This window comes from Rhinolophus hipposideros, assembly GCF_964194185.1.
Source record: "Rhinolophus hipposideros genome assembly, chromosome: 15".
Classification (NCBI taxonomy): Eukaryota; Metazoa; Chordata; class Mammalia; order Chiroptera; family Rhinolophidae; genus Rhinolophus; species Rhinolophus hipposideros.
In genome coordinates this window covers 30,550,699-30,578,144 of record NC_138061.1, presented here as the reverse complement: position 1 = coordinate 30,578,144, position 27,446 = coordinate 30,550,699, and the positions used below count along the sequence as shown (strand labels likewise).

Sequence of the window (27,446 nt, the reverse complement as noted above, 5' to 3'; positions counted from 1 at the left end):
AAGTTTCTTGACGTAGGTCTTGGAGATGATTTTTTGAATCTTAACGTCAAAAGCAAAAGGAAACAAGCAAAGATAAACGTAGGACTACATCAAACTAAAAAGCTTTTGCACAGCATAGGAAACCAACAAAATGAAAAGGCAACCTACTGAATGGGAGAAAACAATTGCAAATTATATATCTGATAAGGGGCTAATATCCAAAATATATAAAGAACTCATACAACTCAATAGTAAAAAAAAAAAAATCTGATTAAAAAATGGGCAGATGATCTGAATAAACATTTTTCCAACGAAGACATATAGATGGCCAACAGATACATTAAACAGTGCTCAACATCACTAATCATCAGGGAAATTAAAATCAAAATGGTAATGCGATATCACCTCCCACCTATTAGAATGGCTGTTATCAAAAACAAGAAATAAGTGTTGGCAAGGATGTGGAGAAAAAGTGCACTGTTGGTGGGACTGTAAATTGTTGTAGCTACAATGGAGACAGTATGGAGTTTCCTCAGAATATTAAAAATTGAACTACCGTATGATCCAGCAATTCTATTTCTGGGTATTTATCTGAAAAAGAACCAAAAAGCCATTAGTTCGAAAAGATACATATGTACACTCATATTCGTTGCAGCATTATTTATAGTAGTCAAGATACGGAAACACCCTAAGTGTCCATCAATGAATAAAGAATAAAGAAAAAATACACACACACACACACACCCGTGTTTCCTCGAAAATAAGACCGAGTCTTATATTAATTTTTGCTCCATTCGGGCTTATTTTCAGGGGATGTCTTATTTTTTCACGTACAAAAATCTGCATTTATTCAAATACAGTCATGTCATCTTCTGGAACATCGTCATAACGTACTAAATGTGTCCATCTGGCTGGCGATCTTAACTGGGGTTTACTTTTGGGGTAGGTCTTATTTTCAGGGAAACACGATATATATACACACACGCGCGCTCTCGCGCGCACACACCCCCACCCCCCACACACACTCCTGCACACATATATGTGCTATATTTGTGTATATATGTACACACACATACACAATGGAATATTCACTTACAAGAATGAAATCTTGCCATTTATGACAACATCGATGGACATTATGCTAAATGAAATAAATTGGAGAAAGAAAAATAACATACGATCTCTCTTTTAAGTGGAACCTAAAAAATATTATTTTTTAAACTCAAGCTGATACAGATAACAGATTGGTCGTTGCCAGAGGCGGGGGAGAAATGGGTGAACTGTTTTGTTTGTTTGTTTAAATAAATTATCTTTTTAAAAGGAAAAATGAAAAAAAAATCAAAGACCTAAATAGAAGTTCTATTTAAAGTCTCACTGGGTGCAAATAATGTTTTAGGTTGTACTAGAAATGAGGTCATTTGTTACTGATGTTACATGTTTCAAATAGTATTTTGGCAGAAACTAGTCTCGCATTCATGAACGTAATTATGATGATTCTCTTTAAATAAGAAAGTATAATTCTTAACCAATTTAGGTGTCATCTATTATTACGATGTTATAGAAGAATTATAAGAAATGTGTGGTTCTTTTAGCTTAGGAAAAGATGCATTAGATAGTAAAGAATGTTTAAACAGCTGAAAGCATAGTGGGCACTAAAAGAAAACTAGGGGATAACAAATGAAAAATGAAATTGTTTTTCATATTGGCTCCTGAGAATAAATTGTATCTAGGTCAGAAAGCGTTGGAACTGATACCACTGACAGATTTTTTTAAAATGTAATATAAAATACGTAAGTATTCAGAGTTAGAAATTATGGTCACTGTACAGGTATGTTTAAGAGTCTAGCAAAAATGTAAACATTAAGTGCAAGTATAGTCTGTCCTATAGAGAAGACAAAAGATAATTTCTGTTTCGACTCTTTGAAGACTTTTCATAATTATGGTTGCTTTATAACGTGTTGGTTTTTACCAGACTAATGTACCAAAAATTTAAAAACCAGTGAACAAAAGCTGTATTCCCTCAGCTGTATGTCCCTACTGACATTTCTTTACTCTGTTAATAGAAATTGATCATTGTATTTTAGAAAAACTAAAATAGATTTTAGTTTATATTAAATTGACTCATTTTAGTTGTCAAAAAAAATTACTGGTAAACTCAGAATCTCTTCCCTCGCTTTATTTTGAAAATGTAGGCTGATTTCTGATTTGACTACAATAGTACACTTGTAAGCCCTAGAATCTTGGCTCCCTTTACTATTCCTAACCCTTGTATCCTCATTATTCTACAAATATATACTGAGCAGCTCCTCCTCCAGGTACTGTTCTGGGCACCTGGGGTACATTAGGCAACATAGAAGGCAATAAAGTAAAGCATAGTGTATGTTAGAAGGTGGTAAATGCTATAGAAAAGGGGAGAGTCAATGCTGAGTACGGGGAATCCACAGCCAGTGGGAAAGTGTTCACATTTAAAATAAGTCTGTGTTCAGGGTAGGCCTCATTAAGAAGATGACATATGAACAGATGTAAGAAGGTAAAGGCATGAGCCTGTCACATATCTGAGGGAAGGGTATTTCAGGTAGAGGGAATAATAGCAAGAGCAAAAGCTGTAAGGCAGGTATGCCTGACATGTTGAGAAATGGCCAAGAGGCCAGTATTGCCGGACAGCAGTGAGTGGAGGAGTGAATAGAGAGGTGATGGGGGTGGACGTGGGCCACAGGCACAGCGCAATTCTTATGGGGCCGTTTTAAGGGTTTGGGCTTTTACTCTGAGAGAAATGCCCGTGTCAGGCAGAAGTTTGAGTAGAGGAATGACATGGTTGCATTTATATTTAAAAGCATCATTCAGACTACTATTGAAAACAGACCTGTAAAGAGTCTATTGTAATAATCCAGGCAAGAGGTGGTGATGGTTTGCATCAAGGTGGTGGTAGTGGTAAAAATGGTCAGATTCTGGTTATACTGTGTTTCCCCGAAAATAAGCCCTAGCATGATTTTTCAGGATGACATCCCCTGAACATAAACCCTAATGCGTCTTTTGGAGCAAAAATTAACATAAGACCTGGTCTTATTTTGGGGGAAACACGGTATTTTGAAGGTAAAGCCATATTTGCTAATGAAATATGTGGGGGTCCCAAAAGAAAAAGGAGTCAAGTCACTCTTAAAGATTTTGGGCCTGAGAAACTTGAGGGATAAAGATGTCATCTAATCATATAGGGAAGGCTGGGGGTGGAATATCAGGAGGCTGTTTTTGGAAATTGCACATAAGGTACGAGACAGCAAAATGGAGGTGCCCAGTTGGGAGTTGGACATATGAGTCTGGAGAGTATCAGCATATAGACCATATGGAAACAGTGAGAGCACCGAGGGAGTGAGTGTAGATAGAGAAGAGGACCAAGGACTGAGCTCTGGGGCACTGAGCAGGAGGAGTCAGTGAGGCAGGAAGAAAACTAAATGTGGGATCCTGGGAAGCATAGTACACACACAGCGAAGGAGGAGGAGGAGCAGCTGGGTCCACTGTGTTCAGTAAGATGGGACTAGAATAGAGCACTAGACTTAGTTAGCAACACGGAGGTCATGGGCAATCTCGTGGAGCGTTTCGATGGAGTGGTAGGGAATGAAAGTCTGCATAGGTGTGAGAGGATGGAAAATTTTAATTTCCTGGTTTTGATAATTGTACTATGATTATGTAAGTATTTCATCTTGATAAAGGTAAAGAAAGTGAAAAAAGGAATGGGAACAGAGGAATTGTAGAGAATGAGCATAGGCAGCCCTGAAATGGAGTGATAGCTGACAGAAGTAGTGTCAACAGAAGTTTCGTTTTTGTTTTTAAAGATGGTGAATATGGTTGAATGTTGATGGGACTCTTCAGTAGATAGCAAAAGACTAACATAGGTAAAAGGAGAGAATACTGGAGCAGTGTTCTTAGGTCATTGGGAGCGGATCTAGTGCACAGAACAGAGATTATCTTTAGATAGGCACAGGAAAATTGTGGAAACAGGCAAGAGCACAAAGTATAGATGCTAGTGAGTAGGTGTGGTGGCACGAATTCTCTTTAGTTTTTTCCTTTTTTTAGTAAAAGGGGAAGCAAGATCATCAGTGGAGAGAGAAGTTGGGGGAGGATATGTTGGGGATTTGAGGAGAGAAGAGAAGGTATGAAGTATTGATGAAGAGCATAATGGACTTGGTGCATTGAGTATGACCGCCTGGCAGATGAAGGACCTACTTGAGGTTCATGGTCATGAACTCCAGGTGAGAGATCAATCAGCATGGTGCATGTTTTTCTCCCACACTGTTCAGTTGTAATCTTGTAGAAGCAGAGTATGTTGGATTTAGCCAGGGTTAATAGTTCAACTGAGTAAGTGCGGTGAAAGAGGAGAGAGGTGGAAAAGAGCAGAGCTATTGAGAAAGTGTGTATGAGGAAGGAATTATTCTGATTGATCACGGAATTTATACTGATGGGGGTGGGAGGGGGTATGAGTGTATTGCTGCACTCACTGAGCTACCAGACTCTACCCTGACTAAGCCTGTCTATTGAAGTCCAACTTTCCTGGATCTTTTGGTCTCCTGGCCTGCTTAATCTAAGATCCCCCTACCATATTTAAATTCCAAAACTCTGTCCTGACCCTCTTCAGCAAGTTCTGCTTTGCTGCCTGTTCCTCTGTCATGGCAAAACAAGAGCAAAGCAGTCTTCTCAGTAGACAGTAATGCTTAGTGGTCTTCATGAAATTGCAACTCATGTAAGCCTTGGAAAGAAATGTGTCATTTATAACATAAGAAAAAAAAATGTTCACAAGTGTCTTGTATAAGTAAAACCAGGAGATACTGTCTCATGGAAGCACATTACAGCTATTCTGGAAAACTTTTAAACAAATACTGTCAGTCTCACATGTAAGAATATGTATCAAAATCAGGAAACTGATGCCTCTTCTCTTTGCAGGTGACCACAGTTTACTTATAAAAACTATTAGCAGATCAATAGAGAAAAGTTTTCAATAAAGTTATCAAATGAGTGTTACTCAAGAAGGGCACATAAAGATAGTGATGTGTTAAGGAAAGAAGAAAAAACATGCTTCTGTATTGACAGAAAATCAACACATTAGGATTTTAACAAAAGTCAGCATTTGATCACTTTTAATGAACAGAACATTACTCATGAATGACAACACCAAGGACATGAGAGAAAAGACTATTACTGGTTTATTGTCAGTAATAGCAGAATCAGTGCTCAAGAAGAGAAATTTGTGTAGATTACTTTGTGTCATCAAAGCTGGGAAGCCAACTCTCTATGATACATGAAGATGTGGGTGGACCATACATCCAAGATAGCACCAACAAATGATTCTTGTACCTGTTGTGACAAATCCTCCTCCCTTCAAAAATTTGAAAACAGGAGCCAGCCGGTTGCTCAGGCAGTTGGAACTCCGTGCTCCTAACTCCAAAGGCTGCTGGTTCGATTCCCACATGGGCCAGTGGGCTCTCAACCACAAGGTTGCCAGTTCAATTCCTTGAGTCCCGCAAGGGATGGTGGGCTCCGCCCCCTGCAACTAAGATAGAACAGAGCACCTTGAGCTGAGCTGCCTCACGGATGGCTCAGTTGGTTGGAGCGCGGGCTCTCAACCACAAGGTTGCTGGTTTGACTCCCACAAGGGATGGTGGGCTGCGACCCCTGCAACTAGCAACAGCAGCTGGACCGGGAGCTGAGCTGTGCCCTCCACAACTGAGATTGGAAGGACAACAACACGACTTGGAAAAAAGTCCTGGAAGTACACACTGTTCCCCAATAAAGTCCTGTTCCCATTCCCCAATAAAAAAAAAAAAAATCTTAAAAAAAAAATTTGAAAACAAGTATGATAGCTCTCTATTAATTAAACTATGAAATCCACATATAATAGTGCTTCAGGTTAGGTATGTGCAAAGTGTTCAAGAAGAGACAGAACAAGGTAGCTCCTAGACCAGTGGAGGAATTATATTAAACGTATAAAGTTAAGGAACGTATAATGGAGAAGTGTAGTCAATCCTGCGCTTTCTACCCCAGAAAAAGAAGTATCATACATGCAAAGATTGGCATTTCTCATTCAGGTGAAGAAATGTGTTGAAAATACCATACTTGAGTTGCAAGACTATCTCTAAGGTAGACATAGCTGCAGAAGATTAATACCAATACATTATAGACATTTCAGGTTCTCTTAGCAAGATCATCTGTTATTTAGGATGGATGTATCAAATTAATCATAGTCTGATGCCATTCAGTATTCTGTTACTCTGATTCTCCTTGTTAGGATTTTATGTTCATCTAGTGATCTAATTTATAGTTATCGCTTACATTTATTGAATATTTACAAGTTACCAGATACTCATGTACATATTTTACATATATTTCATTTAATCCTCATAACGCTGTGAGATAGGTACTGTTCTCTCCCTTGTGCATAGAAGCACAGAGTAAGTAATGTGCCTAATAGCAGAACTGGGATTCGGATCCAGGCGCTCTGCCTCAAGATTGAGCTACTGTGCCATACGTACTACCTTGGCTTCTCATGTAAATCTGCATTTTAGGGAGAGGGTACGTTAATCCTGTATTCTTTTGATTATGTTTTGTCCTGTGATAGTGATTTTCTAATGGTGAGTAATAAAGTGACTTCTGATTATGATTTGGAAGAGGGCCAAATCCTGGAATGGGGCCACCTAAGAGAGGTACCAGCTAATAAGGACTTTTTGGTCAGCTTCTGGCCTCCTTTGGCCAGAATTTCCCAGTTATTGTTTGGCTGTGTCAGTGGAGAGCTTTGCAAAGTTAGAGTCCTGGTGCTAATCTCCCAGATTCTGTTTTAATTCGTTTGGGATGGGGCCCATGAATAAGTTATTTAAAAAAAATTCTTCGTGATTGTGGTGCCCATTTCAACTTGAGAACTACTGCTTTAGGTGACACGATGACTATTAATTTGGGCAACAGCCTAGTTCAAATCTAAGAAGTGGTGTAAGGAAAGATTTCACTTAGTAAGCTTTAGGCAGAAGTTTCATGATGTTTGCCATGGGCTAATTATAAAGATGAGTTAAAAACATGAAATCTTGATGCCTGGGACAAAATGTTACCGACTTTATGATGCCTTGCATAATGGTTTGAATTTTAAGCCTGTTGCGGCACAGCCTGGGGATGGATGCCATCTCTACTACACAGCTGGGCAGCCGTGGGCAGCCTGCTCAGGCTCTCTAGTACCACGTTCCTCATTTGCCAAAGGGGGGTAGTAATAGTCCAGACTGTTTTGTAAATCCATACCAAGCCTGAGCCCAGAGCCTATATTTGGTTAGGGCTCGGTAAATTTTAGCACTTGTTGCTATTTAACTTTTTTCAACTGGGGATATCTTGGGTGAGCCTAACTCCCTTCTTGACCCATGTGTTTCTTGTGGCTACAGAATCTGTCTGCAGAGTGACTGGTGAGAATGAAGATCCTAATTAGTTTCCATATAGTCTTAACCCAGACTGGGACCTTTGTATCTTGGACCAGTTGACTTAACCAGTACAGCAGTTGAGCATTTAGAGATCTTGGCATTAAATCTTTAAGATATTTTTAAAATGTGTTTTACAGCTGGTATAAACCAAATTATAAACTAAGAATAAAGGTTTGGTTTTGTAGTAATGAGTCTTTTAAACATCTGAGGGAAAGAAAATCCTTATTTCACTTTTTTCAGTTTCCCTGAACTTCTGGCATGGGTTTTCTGAGGTTCTAACTTGTATAAGGTGCTTTATTTAACAGCTTTTAAATGCGTGTGAGAGATGTACCTAGGGGTCTTTTAAAGGAATCAGTAAGCTACTTAAAGGGCTATTTTGTGCAAAATGCCCAGTTTAAAAGAAGATCTGATTCTAGAAGTAGACATATTAATATTTAAGGTTCCCAAATTAAGGGGTAAGGCAATTTTTTTTCTATATATTGTAGACCTATAGAAATAAAATTAGAAGACAGTGTATCATAGAGGCATGCATTGGTTAAGAAAATGGCCTCTTGATTCAAATCCTGGTTTTCACCACTTACTGACTCCATGATTTTGGGCAAATTGCTGAAGTTCTCTACTTACTTTCTCCATCTGTAAGAGGCCTAATAATGTTACCTAATTAATAGCATTGTAATGAGGATTAAATTATTGTGTTGAATTAAATATATGTTGAAGCATTAGAGTGATGCCTGCTACATAAACCCTGTCACTGTTAGTGATTATGACGACAACCACCACCGAATCATTTGAACAAAAATGAAAACGAGTAAAAATATTATATTTCAACATTTTTCTCTTCCTAAAACTATTTGAAAAAAAAATAAGAACAATTTCTTGGCCTTTGCCTCTGAAAAATAAATTTTTAAAGATCCTCTAATAAAGCACTTAATGTAATAAGGTAAATTCCTGTGCCCTATGGATGGCTCATCTGTCATGTTTACTTGGTCGTTAGATTTAATAGAGATGCTAAAAATGTTTGGGGGAGATGATATTTCCATTATTTTCCTTTGTAAAGTTAAAAAAAAAGAGTCTTCAAATTTTGGTATAAAATTTGTGTTTTCATATCAGAAAACCTAGATTCAAGTCTCTCTGCTGCCATTCATCAGCGTAGACAGTTACCTGGCCTGTGGGAATGTCTTCTTCATCTGCAAAAGTAGAATAACAGCTGTATGTGAAATGGTGTGAGATATAAATTCACCTCCAGATGGGACTTTCTCTCCCTCTAGAAGAGCACTGTTCAGTAGAAATAAAGTGTGAGCCACCTGAGTAATTTAAAATGTTCTAGTAGCCACTTTTTTAAAAAAGTAACAAATGAAAACAATTTCAATATTTAATCCAGTTTGTCTAAAATATTCTCATTTCAACATGTAATTAATATAAAAATTTATTGAGTTTTTTTCATGCTAAACCTTTGAAATCTGCTTTATTTTATACTTATAGCACATCTCAACTTGAACTGCCAATATTTCAAGAGCTCAGGAGCCACATGTGGCTAGTGGCTACCATATTGGACAGTTTAGATCTAGAATATCGGTTAATAGTCCCTTCGGCACCCTTGGGCACTGGTGCTGCCTTGGGCTTAAGCAATTAACACAGCCTTATTCTTGAAACTGTGAGTACCTCTGGATCAATGAGCTTTACATTTCTTTCTCAGCAACGTAGATTAGTATCTTTGCCCCTAGGAGGAAAGGCTTCTACCTGGAGCCTGTTGGCTGACCCAGCTGAGGGCTTGCTCTGGGCGTATCACGTGCCTCTCTATGTGGCCAAGACTGATAGATGGACCACCAGGAATTCCTGAACCCCTTGAGTATGACAGACCTTTTGAATAACAAAGATGAGAACCCAGGACACGATCAGGCTTTGTAAAACCTCTTTATTCTTGCCTCTAATCTGTCCTGTTTTGCCTTTTTCCCCAAATTTCAGAGACTTACCTAGTGTCCCTGGGAAAGAGCAAATACCAGCAGTGTTCTAAAGGAATTCCGCTTCTCTGTCCTCCACTTCAGTATGGCTTAACAAAGCAGCCCTCCCTTCCCAAGCATTAGTTTGACTTTTTAGAACCTTTTTTGGGCTAAGAGATTTGGAGGACAGAAGTCTAACTAAGCCTTTTTATTTTTAAGGTTTTCTGATACTCTTTCATCCAAATTTTGGGAGAATTGTAGCGAAGAGGTGTTACCCCAATACCTGTATGTAATGATAAAAAGTGGGAGAGAATATGGGATTCAGACGTACTTAAACAACCAAAAACTATGGTCAGGTGTCACCTTAGAAAGTCCTACCCTGATCACTCTAAAATAGCTGCCAGCCCCAGTGCACACTTTTTTTTTTTTTATATCTCACTTATTACTAACGAAATTCTTTGTTTGCCTTCCCGAATAGAATATAAACTCCATAAGGTTATGGACTTTGTTTTGTTTCTTCCTGCAATTCTTGCATCCCAACTCCTAGTACAGTGTCTGGCCCTCAGTAAACGTGTTGACTCAGTGAAAAAAACTAGCAAGATATTATTCTCTATATGTATTAATGATTTTAAAATTAGATACCTAGAATTCTTCTCTGACTGTTGTTGTTCTTATAAGTATATGTGATATGCTTGAATTTTCAGACCTAATCTCAGTGATAGGAATCCTTTAGTGTTTACTCTTGCTCAGTCATTTAGATAAATTTTACTTCTTCTAGATAGTGTGGGGCATGAGGAGGGAGAAAGAAATTGTTTGTCATGCAGTTGTCAGAGGGCTTGGTGGAGCTGATCTGTAGTTTCAGATTATACGGGGTAATGAAATGGAGGCGGTATTGGTATAGAGAACTGGACTGAAACTTTTTTTATAGCTCAGGTGCTGTAAATATTTCTAAGGTTTTTGTGCAAGGCAGTTGGCATTGTAGGTAATAGAAGCTTATGGGAAAAGTGACAGAGATGCATAGCCAGAAAGATTAGTATTATTTGGAGGAAATGTAGGCTACATAGATTGTGGCCAAAAAATCTACAAATCCTGTTTGTTATCTTTGTGTAGAATCTTTATATAAAATATTAACGTTTCCGTGTCAGTTTCTCAGTTGTTCTTCCAGTTTACCTCTTGTGCCTTTGAGTACCATCTTCATGCCACTACCATACTTTGTGCTTCATGGAATCATGGGACCTGCAAGCACAGACCCTTCTTACACTGCAAAGGACAGAAGTTCCATTGTAGTGCCTGGTTTGTCCCAGGAGCACCCTGCCAATAAACAGTAATCCAGACATGTTGAAAACTCTCAAATTCTTTTAAGAACTATTTATTTTGCATTCAAATAAATTTCTAGTAAAAGAAGTAAAAGTAGACTTAAATGTTTTTACATTTTTGGGCCCTGCTTCTTTCCATGACAAAAAGTTTTGTGTAAATGAACTAGCATTTTTGTAGTAGTATGAATAAATTACTTGGTTTGTGACTGTATTTAAGAAAAACAATAAGCAAAATGGTATATACTTTTTATTGTGGCAGTAGGCTATATTTCAGTTGGGCTTTTTATTTTCAGTGTTACAATTTTAAAGTTTTATACAGTTTGATTAAAGAATGGTACTCTATATAGTAGGTAATTTTTAAGGACTATTTCTAATTATATCCAGTTTAAGTTCAAATGATGCATTTTAACCTAACACCTTCTTTCTTCTTAGTCTGCAAGACTTGTATTGTCCAGCACTTTGAAGATAGCAATGATTGTCCAAGGTGTGGCAACCAAGTTCATGAGACAAATCCATTAGAAATGTTGAGGTAAGTAAACATATTTTACAGCTCATTTAACTTAAATAAATCATATAAACACTTAATAATTTTTATTATACATCATATTTGTTGGTGCCTTGACTCAGTTAATTTAGGTTTTATGAATTTTATAATTTTCATTTTTAAGTATTTTATTTCACTTTAGAGTTTCAATATTCTACACAATATACTACTTTCGTTGAGCTACATGGTAGTGGACAGAGCAGACTAATAGTTAGGGAGACTATTCTTGGTGCTATTAATTTTTTTAATTAATCATATATTCAAAAAAGAGTACACAAACATTTATGTAAAACTTAGATATTTTTTAAATGACTGCCATTTACTTAAGTCTATTCATATGTTTTTAAAGCCAAAAGTAGTCTGTAAGATCCTAATCCAAACCCTTTTTTCCAGATTAGGAAACTGAAATTTATCATGATCTGGTCTAAGGTCTCAGCAAACTTAAATTTTACTTTCCAGCTTCCAGCCAGGTGTCCTCACCACTGAACCTATTTTCTTCCCACTGTTCCTACCATAGCTCTATCACAGATCAGCTATGGGATCTTAGGGAAGTACACATCTGAAAACAGCTAGATTTTCTCTAGGTAGCCTTATACATCACACATTTCTGTGTGATGTTTGCCATCATTCTGTAAATCTGGATTTGCAAGTCTTACATTGTAGATTTTTTTTCTTCTGTTTTAGTGCTTATAGTTAGAGTAATTTATCTACAGATAAATAAAGATCTAGTCCTGATTTTCACAGTGTGGTCCCTACACTATTAGTATCTTGTTTGAAATGACAGTTCTGCGACCTGCTGAATCAGAAACTCAGAGTGGAGACTATCTTATTTAGCAAGACCTCCAGATAATTCTGATATGTTGCTAACATTGAGAGCCATTGGTCTACTGTAGTCTGTAGTCCTGAGGAAGGCTTCTGCTAGTTGGATTTATATTAGTACTTCTCACCCAAGGGTGATTTTTCTCCCCTCTGCCCCCCATGTACACTTAGCAATGTCTGGAGGCATTTTTGATTGTCAGGACTGGGTGGGTGCCGCTGGCATCTAGTCGGTAGAGGCTGGGCATGCTGGATGGTACTGAGCTTCCTACAATTCAAAGGACAGTCCTGCCTTCCCCAAGATCCAGCCCCAAATGTCAGTAGTAGTGAGAACGAGACACCCTGATTTAAGTAATTTAGAGGAGAATAGAGCAAACTTTTTCTGTCAAATCTTTTCCTGATGCCTCTATCAAAAACTGTAATGAATAGTAATTTTTACCTACTCCATCTTACAGTGCTGTCTTGTAACAAATTAACTTTTTGGTTTTGACTGTTAGATACTTGAAGGAATCCAATCACTGTTGGATTCAAATCAAATCTATTCCCTTAGCTAAAGTATATCATATATTTTTAAAACTTTTTATTTGGAAATAATTAAAAACTACAAAAAGAAAGATAGTATAAGGAACACTTATGTTCTCTTTACCCGGATTAGTCTGTTGTTACCATTTAATTGCATTTGTTTTGTCATATGCTTGCGTGTTTACTCTCTATATTTTTTCTAAACCATTTGAGGGTAAGTTACATACATCATTGCCCTTAGAGGGTACGACTAAATGGTCTAAATTTCTCAGAAGAGAGGAATGGAGATTATTTCATTTATAGGAAAAAGCCAGAGTTGTAGTAGAGATTTTGACAGTCAGTGTATCAGTTATTGCTTCATAATAACCAGCCTCCCCAAAAAGTCATGCTTTAAACAATAGTAAAAGCATTTCTTCTTCCTCACAAGTCTGAGTTCACAGATCTAGGTGGTGGTTCTGGTCTTGGCTGGGCTCACTCACGTGACTGCAGTGAGCTGCTGGTTGGGCAGGACGCTCTGCTGATCCATCTCCCTGGGTTCTGTCATGTTGGAGATGGGCTGTCAGTGAGCTACTCTAGGATGGCCTCAGCAGGGCAGCTTGTTCTCGTGTACATGGGGCCTTATCTTCCAGACTTGTTCTCGTGGTTAGCAGGAGTCTAAAGGAGACAGAGCACACCAAAGCCTGTAAAAAGAAGAGGATGAAAGGGAGTCAAATATATGGTGATGGAAGGAGAACTGACTCTGGGTGGTGAATACACAATGTGATTCATAGATGATGTATTATAGAATTGTACTCTTGAAACCTATGTCACTTTACTAACCATTGTCACCCCAATAAGTTTAATAAAAAAAAAAAAAACATGTAATGCCTCTTAAGGCTTAGGCTTTGAACTAAGTAAGCACTATATCACTTGTGCCACATTCTGTTGGCCTAAGCACATTTCAAAACTAACCCATATTCTTGAGGTAGGGAAAAGATAGACTCCATTCCTGAATCAAGGGAAGAATTCAAAATCATCTTCAGAGGTGTAGATATAGGTAGAGCAGGGGACTTGGATCATTTTTGTAATCAATCTACCACTGTGGGAAGGGCTTAGAAGTAGGTGTGCTCTGCCTACAGAGGAGTCTGTACAGTAGATATGCTGAAACTGTGTGTGTTCTATAGTTTGTAATATATATAAGATAAAGATCTCAGACTCTATATTGGATTTTGATGTCTTCATTGTTAGCGTATTCTCTTTTCCCCTTTGGAAGGTTGGATAATACATTAGAGGAAATCATATTTAAACTGGTCCCTGGACTACGAGAACGTAAGTTGCTTCTTGCAGATTTCTGTTTTATGAAATCACCATTTCTATTAAAGATTTCATGATTGTTTATTATTTTTACGTATTTTTTCTTTTAAATTAGAAGAACTTGAGCGGGAATCTGAATTTTGGAAGAAAAATAAGCCTCAAGAAAATGGACAAGGTGACTTTTTTTTATATCTGTATCTGACGGCATCTCTCAAATTGATTAGTTTTTTTGTAGCTTTGATGAACTAATCTCTCTCTTCAAGCTCAAATTTCTCCTGTAGAAAATTCATGTACTCCTTTATTTATATTATGAAGCTTTCTCTTATTAATGCACCTTTTATGTAAATGTTTGTAAATCTGGAGTCACTCCAATTGAAGGTAATTGGAAATACAGTGGTACCTCGGTTTTCGAATGTAATCCGTTCCAGAAGACGGTTCGAGTTCTGAAATGTTCGAAAACAGCCAACCGCTAGGCCTCAGGATCTTGGACTCAGCAGAAGCCACATGACATGTTCAACTTCCGAGGCGTATTCGAAAACTGAAGCACTTCCAGGTTTACGTTGTTCGTAAACCAAAATGTTTGTCAACGGAGACATTCGAAAACCGAGGTACTATTGTACAGGAAATTGGACTTTGGGAAGAGAGAAAAAGGAGATAAAGCAGAAAACTGACTACTAATTATACAATATTTGCTGGAGACCTAAAGGAAACCAAAGTAAGAAATAGCCATAGCCTGCAACTAAACAGTGAGGGGTTTTGTTTTATTTATTTTATTTTGCATGTTTGTTTGAACAGGAGAGGGAATTGAGATGTGGCTAAGAGCATAGCAAGGAGATCTTGGAATGAAGTTTTCTTAGGTGGAGCCCAAGTGATATAAATTTTTATATATCCTGGAATTTGAAAGATAGTTCTAGATGCTTATAGGAATTTTTCCCATCACCAGTGCTGTGTCCACATTTCACTTCTGGGCCCCAAGAGACTCAGCAATCAGTAAATTTTTAATAATTTCAGCAAAGTGGCAAACCTTACTGAGCAAAGAAAAGGCTTTTTGTAAGTATATAGTACACCCAAAGGAAAAAGTACAACATACTATCTTCCACCCCTGGTTTTCCCATAAGATCATAGTATTGTCAGTTATACACCATTAAGATGGGTGAGAAAATGTGTCTCTTTTCATCTGGAAAATGGGGATCATAGTTTAATTTGTTCAACTTAACTATGCAGAGCTGGCTTTCTATAGTTACGAGAGGGTTTGAGAATGGTTTCGAATGACTGGGATAAGGTAATAAGGGATTATTTTTGATGTCTATCAACAAAATGGTCGAAGAATCCAAGCCTGGCAAAAAGTGACTTAACTAAAGGCTTATGTTACCCAAGTGTAAATTATAATTTAGACAGTAGTGCTATAACAAAAATATAGATAATATAAAGTTGACTAAATATTCCAATTTTTGACTACCTTTTCAAGAGGACAGGAGCCTAGGGGATCATCATTAGAAGCTATATGGTGATGACCCTGTGTATCTTATAGACTGACTTGTGAAGGACTATAGCCTACTTTATGTTTCTCTCCCTTTTCCCATTATTTTTCTCCCTTTTTAAAAGTATTATAATATTTGGTCTTTAGTTTCAGTGGAGAATTGGGATCTTTTCTCGGAGCTGGGAGTTTGGTTCATAAAAGGCAGCTACAATCTATGTGGGTTCCATGTAACTATGTAGAAGAAATGCAGAAGAAAGGAACCCACCTGCTTTTTATGATATAACCATAATGCTTATATACTACAGTCATTGGAGAGGAGCTAACCTGTTAATTTTTCTGGGCTTTTCTATAATGTTTAGCTGGCTAATTCTTACAGGTTTCAGCTTAGAGATATTTTATCTGGAAACTTTCCCTGAATACTTCACCCAAAGTTTGAGTTTATTACCTCTTCTATGTGCCCACATGGTCTGTTTTATCTCTTCCATCAAAGGCCTTACCCTACTTCTCCATCTGGTTTTCTTTAGTTGCCTGTATCTCATCCTATATCCTAACCGGTATTAGGATGAGGACGAGAACACTCTAGTTTCAGTATTATTCCCTCAAGCCTTGCACAATGCATATCTAACACAGAGTTAAAGGCACTCAAATGAATGAGCCAACAAATATAGTTGCATTATATGTAGGCTGCAGGTATTTATAGGTTAAATATGTTTGGATATAAAGTATACTATTCTGATTTCTTTAATGGAGTTTTAACAGGTTATATAGCTACCGTGTTTCCCCCAAAATAAGACCGGGTCTTATATTAATTTTTGCTCCAAAAGACTCATTAGGGCTTATGTTCAGGGGATGTCATCCTGAAAAATCATGGCTTGAGCTTATTTTCCAGTTAGGTCTTATTTTCTTGGAAACATGGTATGTACATGTTTAAAAAGCTAATTCATTGTAATCATATTTCACTAGCTGATTTTATGAATACAACTAATTTGAAATTTTGTGAACCTAAAGAAAGAATATTTTATAGTTTGAAAAGAGTACTTGGTTTTAAATTTGAATATATATAGAATTTGGAGGTATTTTTATATCCTGTCTACTTTCTAAGTGTTCTAATCACTAATTGCAATTATTTTTGTGACCAAATATAGCTAGTCCTGAATCTTTCATTTGGGTATCTGAGTGAGCCTAACCATCTTAGGCTATATTAATAAGGCACTGATGGTTTTTAAAATATTTCCATTGTTGAGTTGGGTGGAACATTTTAAAGGTATTAAAATTTTCAGTTATTTTTCATCAAAAACTGTTAAATGTTTTTTAAAGTTGATTTTTGTTCTAGTGATTAATGTACTGCTGCTTAACTTTATCACTTTATCAACTTTGAGTAATATATAACTTAGTTTTGTTTAAATTTTGCAGATGACACTTCAAAAGTTGACAAACCTAAAGTAGATGAAGAAGGTGATGAAAATCAAGATGATAAAGACTATCACAGAAGTGACCCACAAATTGCTATATGTCTAGATTGTTTACGAAATAATGGACAATCAGGGGACAATGTAGTAAAGGTGAGTGGACAAGTACAGTTGTACATTTTATAATCATTTTATGTAATTTGTTGTTGAATTTTCCTAATGTTTCAAAATGTTTGCTTCCAAAGTTTTTATTAATCAAGTAGAATGCATTCTCTGACGGTGGGTCCCATACCTACAAATGGCCAAGCAATCCCTTACTCCAGGCACCTGATTTCCAACCCCCTATGACTGAACCGTCCTGGGACAATGCCACCACCTAGTGGCTAATACAGAGAATCACACCTCTATTTCTCCTCTCCACCTCCTTTTATACCTTTGTTGGGAGTTCATATACATTGTTTTTACCTTTTTAAGTGTGGTAACCAACTCAGATCATTTCTTGTCAGCCTTGTCTCCAATGCTTTAATCATCCTCTTCTAAATTTCTCCTTTATTTCTGTATTTTTATTTGCAACTCAAAAAAAAACTATTCATGTCTAATGGCTTATACATTTTATCAATAATATAATTAATTGGTTATGAGTAAAATTGGATGTCATAAAGTGCACGTGAACTTCTAAAGTCCTTGAAGGGTCTAAGGTATTTTCTATAGAATCTCCATTTCTAATCCTGTTTATCTACTAATTGAACCTTTTTGTCAAGGATCACTATACTGGAGAGTTTAAAACACCCTACTCACTTCTATTGATTTTGCTTGGTCTTTAAATGGTGCTATTTAAATAATGTCTTCCAACTTTTTATTGCAAGTAACTTTTGTTTTCATTATAAATGTTCACTGCTTTACCTCTTATTTAGATTTTTGTCACTTTGTCCTAGCAAAGGTTAGTCATTGAAAATATTGTTTCTCTCTTTGTATTCCATGTTTTGTTCATGAAATTGTCTCCTTTTACTTTCTCTGTAATCTGTAGGCCAATGGGTTGAATTTTTACTAATACATTTAATGACATTTTCCTATTAGGAAATTAAAAACAAATAATTTTTCAACTCAAGTGTTCCCATCATCTTGCAACAAAAAAAAATATATAAGCATAGTGGTTTCAGTGAATGTTTATCCATTATGTGGATATTAGTGAAGACATAAGTAATAAAAAAATTTTTCATTCAAGGAAATTTGATGAGGTCTTACACAAACAGTTATAATACAGTAAGATAATTGATTTAGTTAATAGGGGTTGGTTGGACTTGACATGTAATAAAGTACAGCAATCTTTAGAGAAGTGGCCATTGTATCTATTTTTCTTCCCAGGCTTCTGTTTGTTTTTTATGCTCTGGTGGAACACCCTTTCTTTTTTGTCTTTGATTCATCAGGGTTTTTAATAACCTTAATTTTTCTCTTACTGCCAATTGTTTATGTAATCCCCCTTTTGGGAGGCTTTTCTTAGTAGAGATTGTGATCATCATCTCTAACACATGAGCTATCTTGTAAAAATTAATAGGAAGGCTGAATATCTTTATAAATACATGTAAAGTTTACTTTTCTGCTAGATTTCTAGTTTGAAAGTTATAAAGCAATGAATTTTAGAAAATCATCTGAAAAATGAGATACTCTCTACCTTGATATTCTCCTCTTTTTGACATCTTTGACACTTCGCCGTTACAGTTGACCTTTTATCCATTTACTCTTTCCTTTATAGACTTTTCTTCATCCTTGTGCCTTCATTCTTAAAACAGCTTTCATAGCTTATATGACTTCTGCTATTCTAATCTGATTCTCACCTTTTCTCTCTGGCCATTCCTACACTGTTTCCACTGGCTCTACTTCTTCCTGTCTCCTACTTGATATATGTGAGTATATCCTCATATCTAGTCTTTCACTCAGTTATGCTTTCTCTGTATTCATCCTGGGAGGTCACTTCCATTTTTTTGTGGCTTTATCTATGTGAACGTTTAAATCCCCATTTCCAACCCTACCATTTCTCCCAAGTTGAAGTATTACATCTCTACTTTTAAGTATCCAAGTTGGGAGTTTCCCTAACTCCTGAAACTTCACGTGTTTAAAGATATATTCATTATACTTTCACCTAACTTTACTCCAAATATGCAGTTTCAGTTATCAGTACCATCTTTCAACCAGTGTACATGTTCAAAATCTTGGAGTCATCTTTGACCTTTTATTCTTTCCCTTTGACCTGTCATAAATCCTGTGAAATTTCCCTGAGGGCAGTGCTGCTCAACTTTTATGCAGATTTTTAAAAGTAATCTCTTAAGTGTGCTTTTTTATTATGGAAGGCTGAGGTCACAACCTGAGAGTGTGCAAGGCAGAGGGTGAGGGCCAAATCAAGGCCAGTGTCAGGGTCAGGCAGTAAATAACCTTGGGCTCTGTTGCACCTACTCATCTTACTCATTGTAACCCTAAAGCAGCCATAGATGATAGCAAATGGACTGGCATGGTTGTGCTCCAATAAAATTTGACTTACGTAAGGAGGTGGCCATCCAGATTTGGTTTGAAGGCTGTGGCCATAGCTTGCCACTTTCTGGCTTACAGAATGTCTTAACTCCTTATGTTAGCATTCAAGACCTTTTACTAACTAGCCTCTGTCTTGATTAGTTTATCTCCCATTATCCCCTCCTCTCAAAACAAATGTTTATTGCTTTATGTGAGTACCAACATGTATGTCAGCACTAATATCTGACATAGTACTTGCATCCAGAATATATAAAGGCTTGTATTAACAATATTTAAAACTCTTTAGAACTTTGAATAACTTTTTCTTTTTGGCATGTTCTTCCCTCTTCTAACCACTGTCCTGTGCATCTGTCAAGACCCAAGCAGAGACCACTATTTTTTTGCTGTTATCTTGTCCTTGATCCATGATTATTAACCCTTCAGTGGCAGTGAAACAATGTCTATGTTCCTTTATAGCCTCCTTAGTCGTCTCTTTCCCCTGTAGTAAAATATGATTCTTGAATGTAGAGGTGGAGTAGTTGCATGTATAGTTTATTGCAGTATACATACTGCTTTTGTAATTCAAGTCAAAGCCAAGGTCAGGAAGGCAGTGCAAATAGAATAAGGACCTCCAAAAATTTGCTCCTCCATAAAAGCAATGAAATATACTGTCAACAATTTTCAGAATCAACATTTTTAGAATTCTAATAATTAACCAAAGTCTTATAGAAACCTATGGAGCATTTAATCAAGAAAAATGGCTGACTTTTTGGCATTTTAACTTGCCTTAGTCCCAATCCTTCATCCTGGAATAAACTTGAAAAAATAACAGCTCACTTTCCCACTGCAGCCTCTCAGGTACCAAAGGGACAGAAGAGTGGTAGAGCTGTTTCAAAACCTAACTGACAAATAATTTTCATTGTTTGACCTGTCTGTTGGTTCCTGGAATACCCCATTCACAAGGCTGTTTTTAGTAGAGCTGATTTGGAGCTTGCCTAGTGAAAAAAACTTTCTCTTTGGGCTGATGGGGAGTGCGGGGATGATCATTTGTCAAAACCAATTACAGACAAGTGTTTTAATTTCATGACTGCCAGAGGTAATAACATTTTGGACAAACAATAGATAAAACCAAAAGCTTAAGAGGAAAAACGGCAGAATGAGCTGTCTATAGATATCAAAGTCTATGGGATAGGGGCTTTGAAGTCTGACATATTCCTGGGAATCTAGAAGTTCACAGGACTGTGTACATGCTCAGGAAAGATATGAATAGGTGCTAAGTTGTCACCTCTGGGTGACCTTGAGGCTCTGCACAAACAACAAGTGAAAACTAAGCCACAGTTTTTAACAACCTGATTTAGTGTTGGAGGTGTGCTCCCAAACACATACAGAGTCCCTCAGCAAAGACTGGGAGACTTATTGGTTCCAAGTGTATAAGGAAATCTCTGTTCAGTCATTAGCCAGATGGAAACTTCAATGGCCACATACTGTAAAGAACACAAAAGACTTCACAGGTAAGTCATTAAACAAAGAGAAACAGCAAGGCATAGCCACAAAAACAAACCCTGAATTCAGGGGCAGAGAGAATCTGATTTTCCAAAGTCATCACATTATGTTAATTAAAATGTTCAGTTTTCAATGAACCATTAAGACAAATAGGAACGAGAGTATAGCCCATGTACAGGAAAAGTAGTAGTCAATAGAACTGTCCCTGAAGAAGTCCAGACATTGAACGTACTAGACATAGATTTTAAATCATCCATTTTAAATACATGTAAAGAACTAAAAGAAACCACGTCTAAACGTCTAAATAAAAGTACAGCAACAATCTCACTAAATAATAACTATTAATAAGGAGATAGAAATTATTTTTTAGATGTTCTAGAGTTGAAAAGTAACTGAAATTAAAAAAAAGAGTGGAGAGGTTCAATAGATTTGTGTCATAGAAAAAGAACCCAAAACTTGAAAATTGAGATTATTTAGTTTAACAGAAAAAAAGAATGAAGAAAAAGCAACAGATCCTGAGAGACTGTAGGACACCATCAAGCTTACCGACCTACACGTAATGGAAGTCCCAAAAGGAGGGAGAGAGAGAGAAAGGGGCAGAAAGTACAACTGAAGAAATAATGGCCAAACACTTCCCACATTTGATAAAAACATGAACCATTGAAGAAGCTCAACAAGCTCCAGGTATGATAAACCCAGATTCATAGCAAGACACGTCATTATCAAGTTATTGAAGGACAGAATTTTGAAAGCGAAAATGAAGTGACTCATCAATATTAGCAGTTGATTTCTCATCAGAAGCTAGAGGGCAGAAGGAAGTAGGATGACATATGCAGAGAACTGAAAGAAGAACAAAACAAAACAGAAAAACTCAACCTAAGTATTCTATGTCCATCAAAAATCTATATCCTTAAAAAAGGGACAGAAAATTAAGATAATCCCAGACAAACAAAAACTAACAATGTGACACTAGCAGACCTTCTTTGCAAAAAATAATGAAGGGCATCTTTCAGGCCTAAATGAAAGGACAATAGGCTGTACCTCAAATCCACCTTAATAAATAAAGAGCAGTGGTAAAGATAACTGCACAGGTAAATATAAAAGACAAAATAAATGTATTTGTTTTTAACTTTTTTCAAGGCGGGTGGCAAAATACAGCTATATAGGAGCAAATTTTTGTGTACTATTGAAATTAAGATAGTATTAATCCAAACTAGATTGTTAATAAATTTAGATGTTAATTGTAATCCTCAGGGAACTCATAAATTGAAAATATGGGCTTACTGGTGGCTTAGTTGTTTAGAGCACAAGCTCTGGGCAACAGGCCTGCCAGTTCGATTCCCACATGGGCCAGCGAGCTGTACCCTCTGCAACTAGAATGAAGTCAATGAGCTGCCGCTGAGCTCCTGGGTGGTCAGATGGCTCAGTCGGTTGGAGCGCAGGCTCTCAACCACAAGGTTGCCTGTTTGACTCCCGCAAGGGATGGTGGGCTGCGCCCCCTGCAACTAACAACTGCAACAGGACCTGGAGCTGAGCTGCACCCTCCACAACTAAGACTGAAAGGACAATAACTTGACTTGGATGGAGCTGATAAGTCCTGGGAAAAACACACTACTATTCCCCAATAAAAAGTCCTGGAAATACACACTGTTCCCCAATAAAAGTCCTATTCCCCTTCCCCAATAAAATCTTTAAAATAAATAAATTAAAAATATATAGGAAAAGAAACTTATAAGGCCATTAAAATGATTTATTAGAAAATATCTCTAACACAAAATAAAGCAGTAATTGAGAAATAGAAGAACAAAAAGACCTAAAACATACAGAATACAAATAGCAGATATAAATTCTACCCTATCAGTCATTACATTAAATGAAAAATGGACTAAACTCTCCAGTTAAAGGTGGAGATTAGCAGAATGGATAAAAATACATGATACCACTATATGCTATCTACAAGAGACATACCATCAATTCAAAGACACAAATAGATTGAAAGTAGGAGATTGGAAAAAGAAATACTATCTATACACACAGTAACCAAAAGAGCAGGAGTGACTATAGTAATATCAGGCAAAATAGACTTTCAGACAAAAATTATCAGAAACAAGGAAATTTTTTAATGACAAAAATGAACCCATCAAGAAAACATATAACAGTTAAAAATATAAATATACCTAACAACAGAGCCCTAAAATATGTGAAGCAAAACCTGACCGAGTTGAAGGGAGAAATAGACAATTCGATTATATACCACCTTTCAATAATAGAACTAGACAAAAAGGTCAGTAATGAAATAGATTTGAATAGCACTAAAACTAGACCTAACAAACAACTATAGAATTCTCTACCCAACAACAATAGAATACACATTTTTCTCAAGTGCATATGGAACATTCTTCAGGATAGACCATATCTTAGGACACAAAATAAGTTTCAATAAATTTAAAAGGATTGAAATTATACAAAGTATATTATCCGACTCTAATGGAATAAAATTAGAAATCAGTAATGGTAGGAAATCTGACAAAATTAGCAAATGTGTGGAAATTAAGCAAGACACTTCTAAATAAGCAATATGTCAAAGGAATCACAAAGGAAATTAGAAAATGCTTTGGGATTCATGAAACTGAAAGCGCAATGTAGCAAAACTATGGGATGGAGTAAAAGCAGCGTTCAAAGGGAAATTTTATACCTATAAACACCTACCTTAAAACAGAATAAAGATCTCAAATTAATAACCTAATCTACCTTAAACTAGAAAAGAAGAACAAACTGAAAGTAGAAAGGAATTAATAAAGATTAGATTAAAAAATGAAATAGAACAGATAAGCAACAGAGTAAATTAATGAAACCAAAACATTGTTCTTTGTGAAGATCAACAAACTTGGCAAACCTTTTGCTAGATAAACTGAGGGGAAAAAGGACTCAACTTACTAAAATCAGGAATGAAAGAAGGTATTTCTAGTAACTTGACAAAAATAGAAAAAATTATAAGGGAATGCTATAAACTGTATTCCAAAAGTTTAAATAAAATGGAAAAGTCCTAGAAAGACAAACTTCCAAAACTGAGTAGAATTAGAAATCCGAATAGACTTATAACAAGCAAAGCAATAAAATTAGTAATTTAAATTTTTACAAGTTCTCACAAAGAAAAGCCCAAATGTTTCAAGAAGAATTAACACCATCAATCTTTCATAAACTCTTCCAAATGATAGAAGAAGAACACTTCCCAACTCATTCTATGAGGCCAATATTACCCAGATACCAAAACCAAAGACATCACAATAAAAATCAACAGACTGAAAAGGCAACCTACAGAGTGGGAGAAAATATTTTCAAATCATGTACTAATAAAGCTTTAATATCCAGAATATATAAAGAACTACAATTCAGCAACAAAAATAATCCAATAATCCAAATAAAAATAGGGCAAAGGAGTTACATAGGCGTTTCTCCAAAGATGATATAAAAATGGCTAACAAGCATACGAAAAGATGCTCAACATCACTAATCACCAGAGAAATGTACATCAAAACCACAGTAACACTGCTTCACACCCATTAGGATGGGTGTGAAAATGGCAAGTGTTAGTGAGGATATAGAGACAAGAAACCTTGCGCACTGTTGTTAAATTGTAAAATGTGCAACCTCTATGGAAAGCAGCATGGAGCTTCCTTGAAAAGTTAAAAAACAGTACTACCCTGTGATCTAGCAATCTTATTTCTGGATATATATCCAAAAGAATTGAAAGCAGAATCTTGAAAAGATATTTGGACACCCATGTTTATAGCTGCACTATTCACAATAAGAGGTAGAAGCAATCCAAATGTCCAACAACATAAATGGATAAACAAAATGTGGTAGATACAATAGAATGTTACTCAGCCTTAAAAAGGAAGGAAATCCTGTCACATCCTACAACATGGATGAACTTGACATTATGCTAAGTGAAATAAGCCAGTCACAAAAAAAGACAAGTGATTCCACTTGAGGTATTTAGTCAAATTCATAGAAACAGAAAGTAGAATGGTGGTTACCAGGGGCTGGGGGGAGAGAGAAAAGGGAGTTATTTTAATCAGTATAGAGTTTCAGTTTGTCACAGTGAAAACAATCTGAAGATGTTTCACAACATGTAAATATACATGACACTACTGAACTATACTGAACCACTGAATTATGCACTTAAAAATGGTTAAGGTGGTAAACTTTATGTTACATGTTTTTTTACCACAATAAAAATTGCAAAATAGAGTTTTTAAAAAAGAAAACTGTGACCAGTTTTCTTCATGAATACAGATGCAAAAATCCTCAAAAAATACTAGCAAACTGAATGTAGCAGCTTATGAAAAGGATTACACACCATGACTAACATACAGAAACTAGTCAGTGGTGATATACCCTATTAATTTTTTTAAAAAGGGCTGAAAGACCACATAGTTATCTCAGTAGATGAAGAGAAAGCATTTGACAAAAATCCAAATGCTTTTTGGTTAAAAAACACTCAAATTCGGAATAAAAGGGAACTTCCTCAACCTGATAAAAGGCATCTACAAAAAAATCCACAGCTATCATTATTAATGGTGAAAGACTGAAAGCTTTTCCCCTAGTATCAGGGACAAGACAAAGAGGTATGCTCTCACCACTTCTATTCAACATTGTACTGGAGGTTTTAGCTGGAGCGATTAGACAAGAAAAAGAAATTAAATCATCCAGACTGGAAAAGAAGTGAAACTGTATTTGTAGATGGCATGATCTTATATATATAGAAAGTCCTTAGGACTTCACAGAAAAGCTATTATAGCTAATAAACAAGCTTAGCAAGACTGCAGGATATAAGAATTAAGAATAAACTTGGAATCACAATCCAAAAATGAAATTAAAGTAATTCCATTTATAATAGCATCAAAAAGAATAAAATACTTAGTAATATATTTAACCAAGATAAAGTGTGATATTTACACACTGAAAACTACAAAATGTTGAAAGAAATTAATAAAGCCTAAATAAATGAGACATCCTATCTGCATGGATTAGAAAATTTAATATTGTTAAGATAGTAATCCTATACAAATTACTCTTCAAATTCAATGAAAACCCTAACGAAAGTTCTGCAAAAAAGAATTTTATTTTATTTTTTGCAGAAATTGACAGGCCTATCTTAAAAATCAAAGAAATCCAAGGGACCTGGAATAGTCAAAACATTAATTTTTATAAGAACTAGAATTTGTTGAATTGTATCCTAGAACTGGAAGCCCGTCTAACTTGCAGTATGGACCACTGTCTAATTTCAGATCTAGAACAGGAATAAAGTACTCTAGGATAACCACATTAAAGCAGACTTTTTTGAACTGTTCTTCTGGTCTGAGTTGGAAGGAGCAGGTTAGAAGGCAAGGGGATTATCTCATGAAAGGGAAAGGGTAACATTCTCGAAACACAAAACAAATCTTTTCCCATATACTATTTCTTCACATATACAGAATATACTGAAATGTTCTTCCCCTCAGGGCAGCTCAGCAGGGCCTGGGCTCCACATCCACTGCCCCAGGCACGAGCCTCCCTTTACCTCCCTGTGTGTGGTACAGAGTTTTCCCCTTTTCCATGGGTGTTACGAAATAAAATGGTAGGAAAAAGCACTGCTCTTAGGGTCCTCTCTTTAAGGTTCTTCTCGTCATCCTCCTCATGTTCTAGTGAACACTCTTATTTGTCATTATTCCTCTTAAAATGTGTCAATTCTCAGAGATCTGTAGAGCAATTCCCAAGTATACTTAACTAGAAAATAAGGATAATTTGGTATAATTACAGTGTTTCTATAGAGAGAGAATGCATAGTTGTTATATTTTTATTTTCTAAGTACTCACAAATTAAATATTAGATTCCAGGCTAGAATTTTGTTAAAGATTGATTTCAAACTTATTGAATTATAAATCCCAGAAACAAGCTTTTGCCTAATTTCTAAAATCTTCTCTTTACTCTTCTGACATTTCTATAATTTTTAATACTTTCTGAAAGATTGTTTCATGGTCATTTCTGCAGCTTCTTTCAACAACCTGAGATTTCTCTGCAGTTGAGAATACACTTAGAGGGTCTTTCAGTTCCTTCACATTATTCTCTAACTTAACTGGGACCTATAAAATGTCATTTGGAGCAAGAAAATAGATAGGAAACCTTGGTGTGGTTCAGATGTGAACAAATAACAGAGAAGATCTACATGTATATGTATCCCTTTGTTTTCATGCTGTTTGGAATGTCCCTCTCCAGTTTGAAATGGGTAGTGTGTGTTTTGCTTTAGAGGTAACTTTTAACTACTTTCAATGTATACTTTACCATCTGAATTGTGACAAAGTATCATTTGTAGATTTATTTCTATTGGTCTTTGCTAGGAAATACAGGTATTTTTCTGGAAATACGTTTGCTGAGAAATACATATTGACTGGATAGTTCTACTTTTGACTTAGTTAATTTAAGACGGTTTCCAATTGTTGACCTAATTTCCTCTGTATACAAGTAGAAGTAATAGTTATATCTTTAAAAGATCCAATCCTGGTTTTTGTTTTAGTATTGATAACTTCTGAGGTTTGGGGATGTCAGTTGTCTCACAAATTGGTTAGTGTTTATCATGTCTGTAATCTCATTTTGACTCCTTTTCAGTTTGGGTATCCATTCCGGACTGGTTCTTACATGTTAGTGATTT

At 36.2% G+C, this 27,446-nt stretch overlaps 1 protein-coding gene across 6 annotated transcripts in view; it reads left to right on the top strand.

The window, feature by feature from the left end:
* PCGF5 (polycomb group ring finger 5) overlaps nucleotides 1-27,446 on the top strand; it is a 101,941-nt gene that overhangs the window by 51,791 nt on the left and 22,704 nt on the right. For all 6 annotated transcript variants that reach the window (XM_081075276.1, XM_081075277.1, XM_081075275.1 and 3 more), the window contains exons 3-6: nucleotides 11,113-11,209; nucleotides 13,815-13,870; nucleotides 13,971-14,030; nucleotides 16,749-16,897. In XM_081075276.1, coding sequence (XP_080931402.1) covers nucleotides 11,113-11,209; nucleotides 13,815-13,870; nucleotides 13,971-14,030; nucleotides 16,749-16,897 — 362 coding nt within the window. The remainder of the gene's footprint in view (nucleotides 1-11,112; nucleotides 11,210-13,814; nucleotides 13,871-13,970; nucleotides 14,031-16,748; nucleotides 16,898-27,446) is intronic.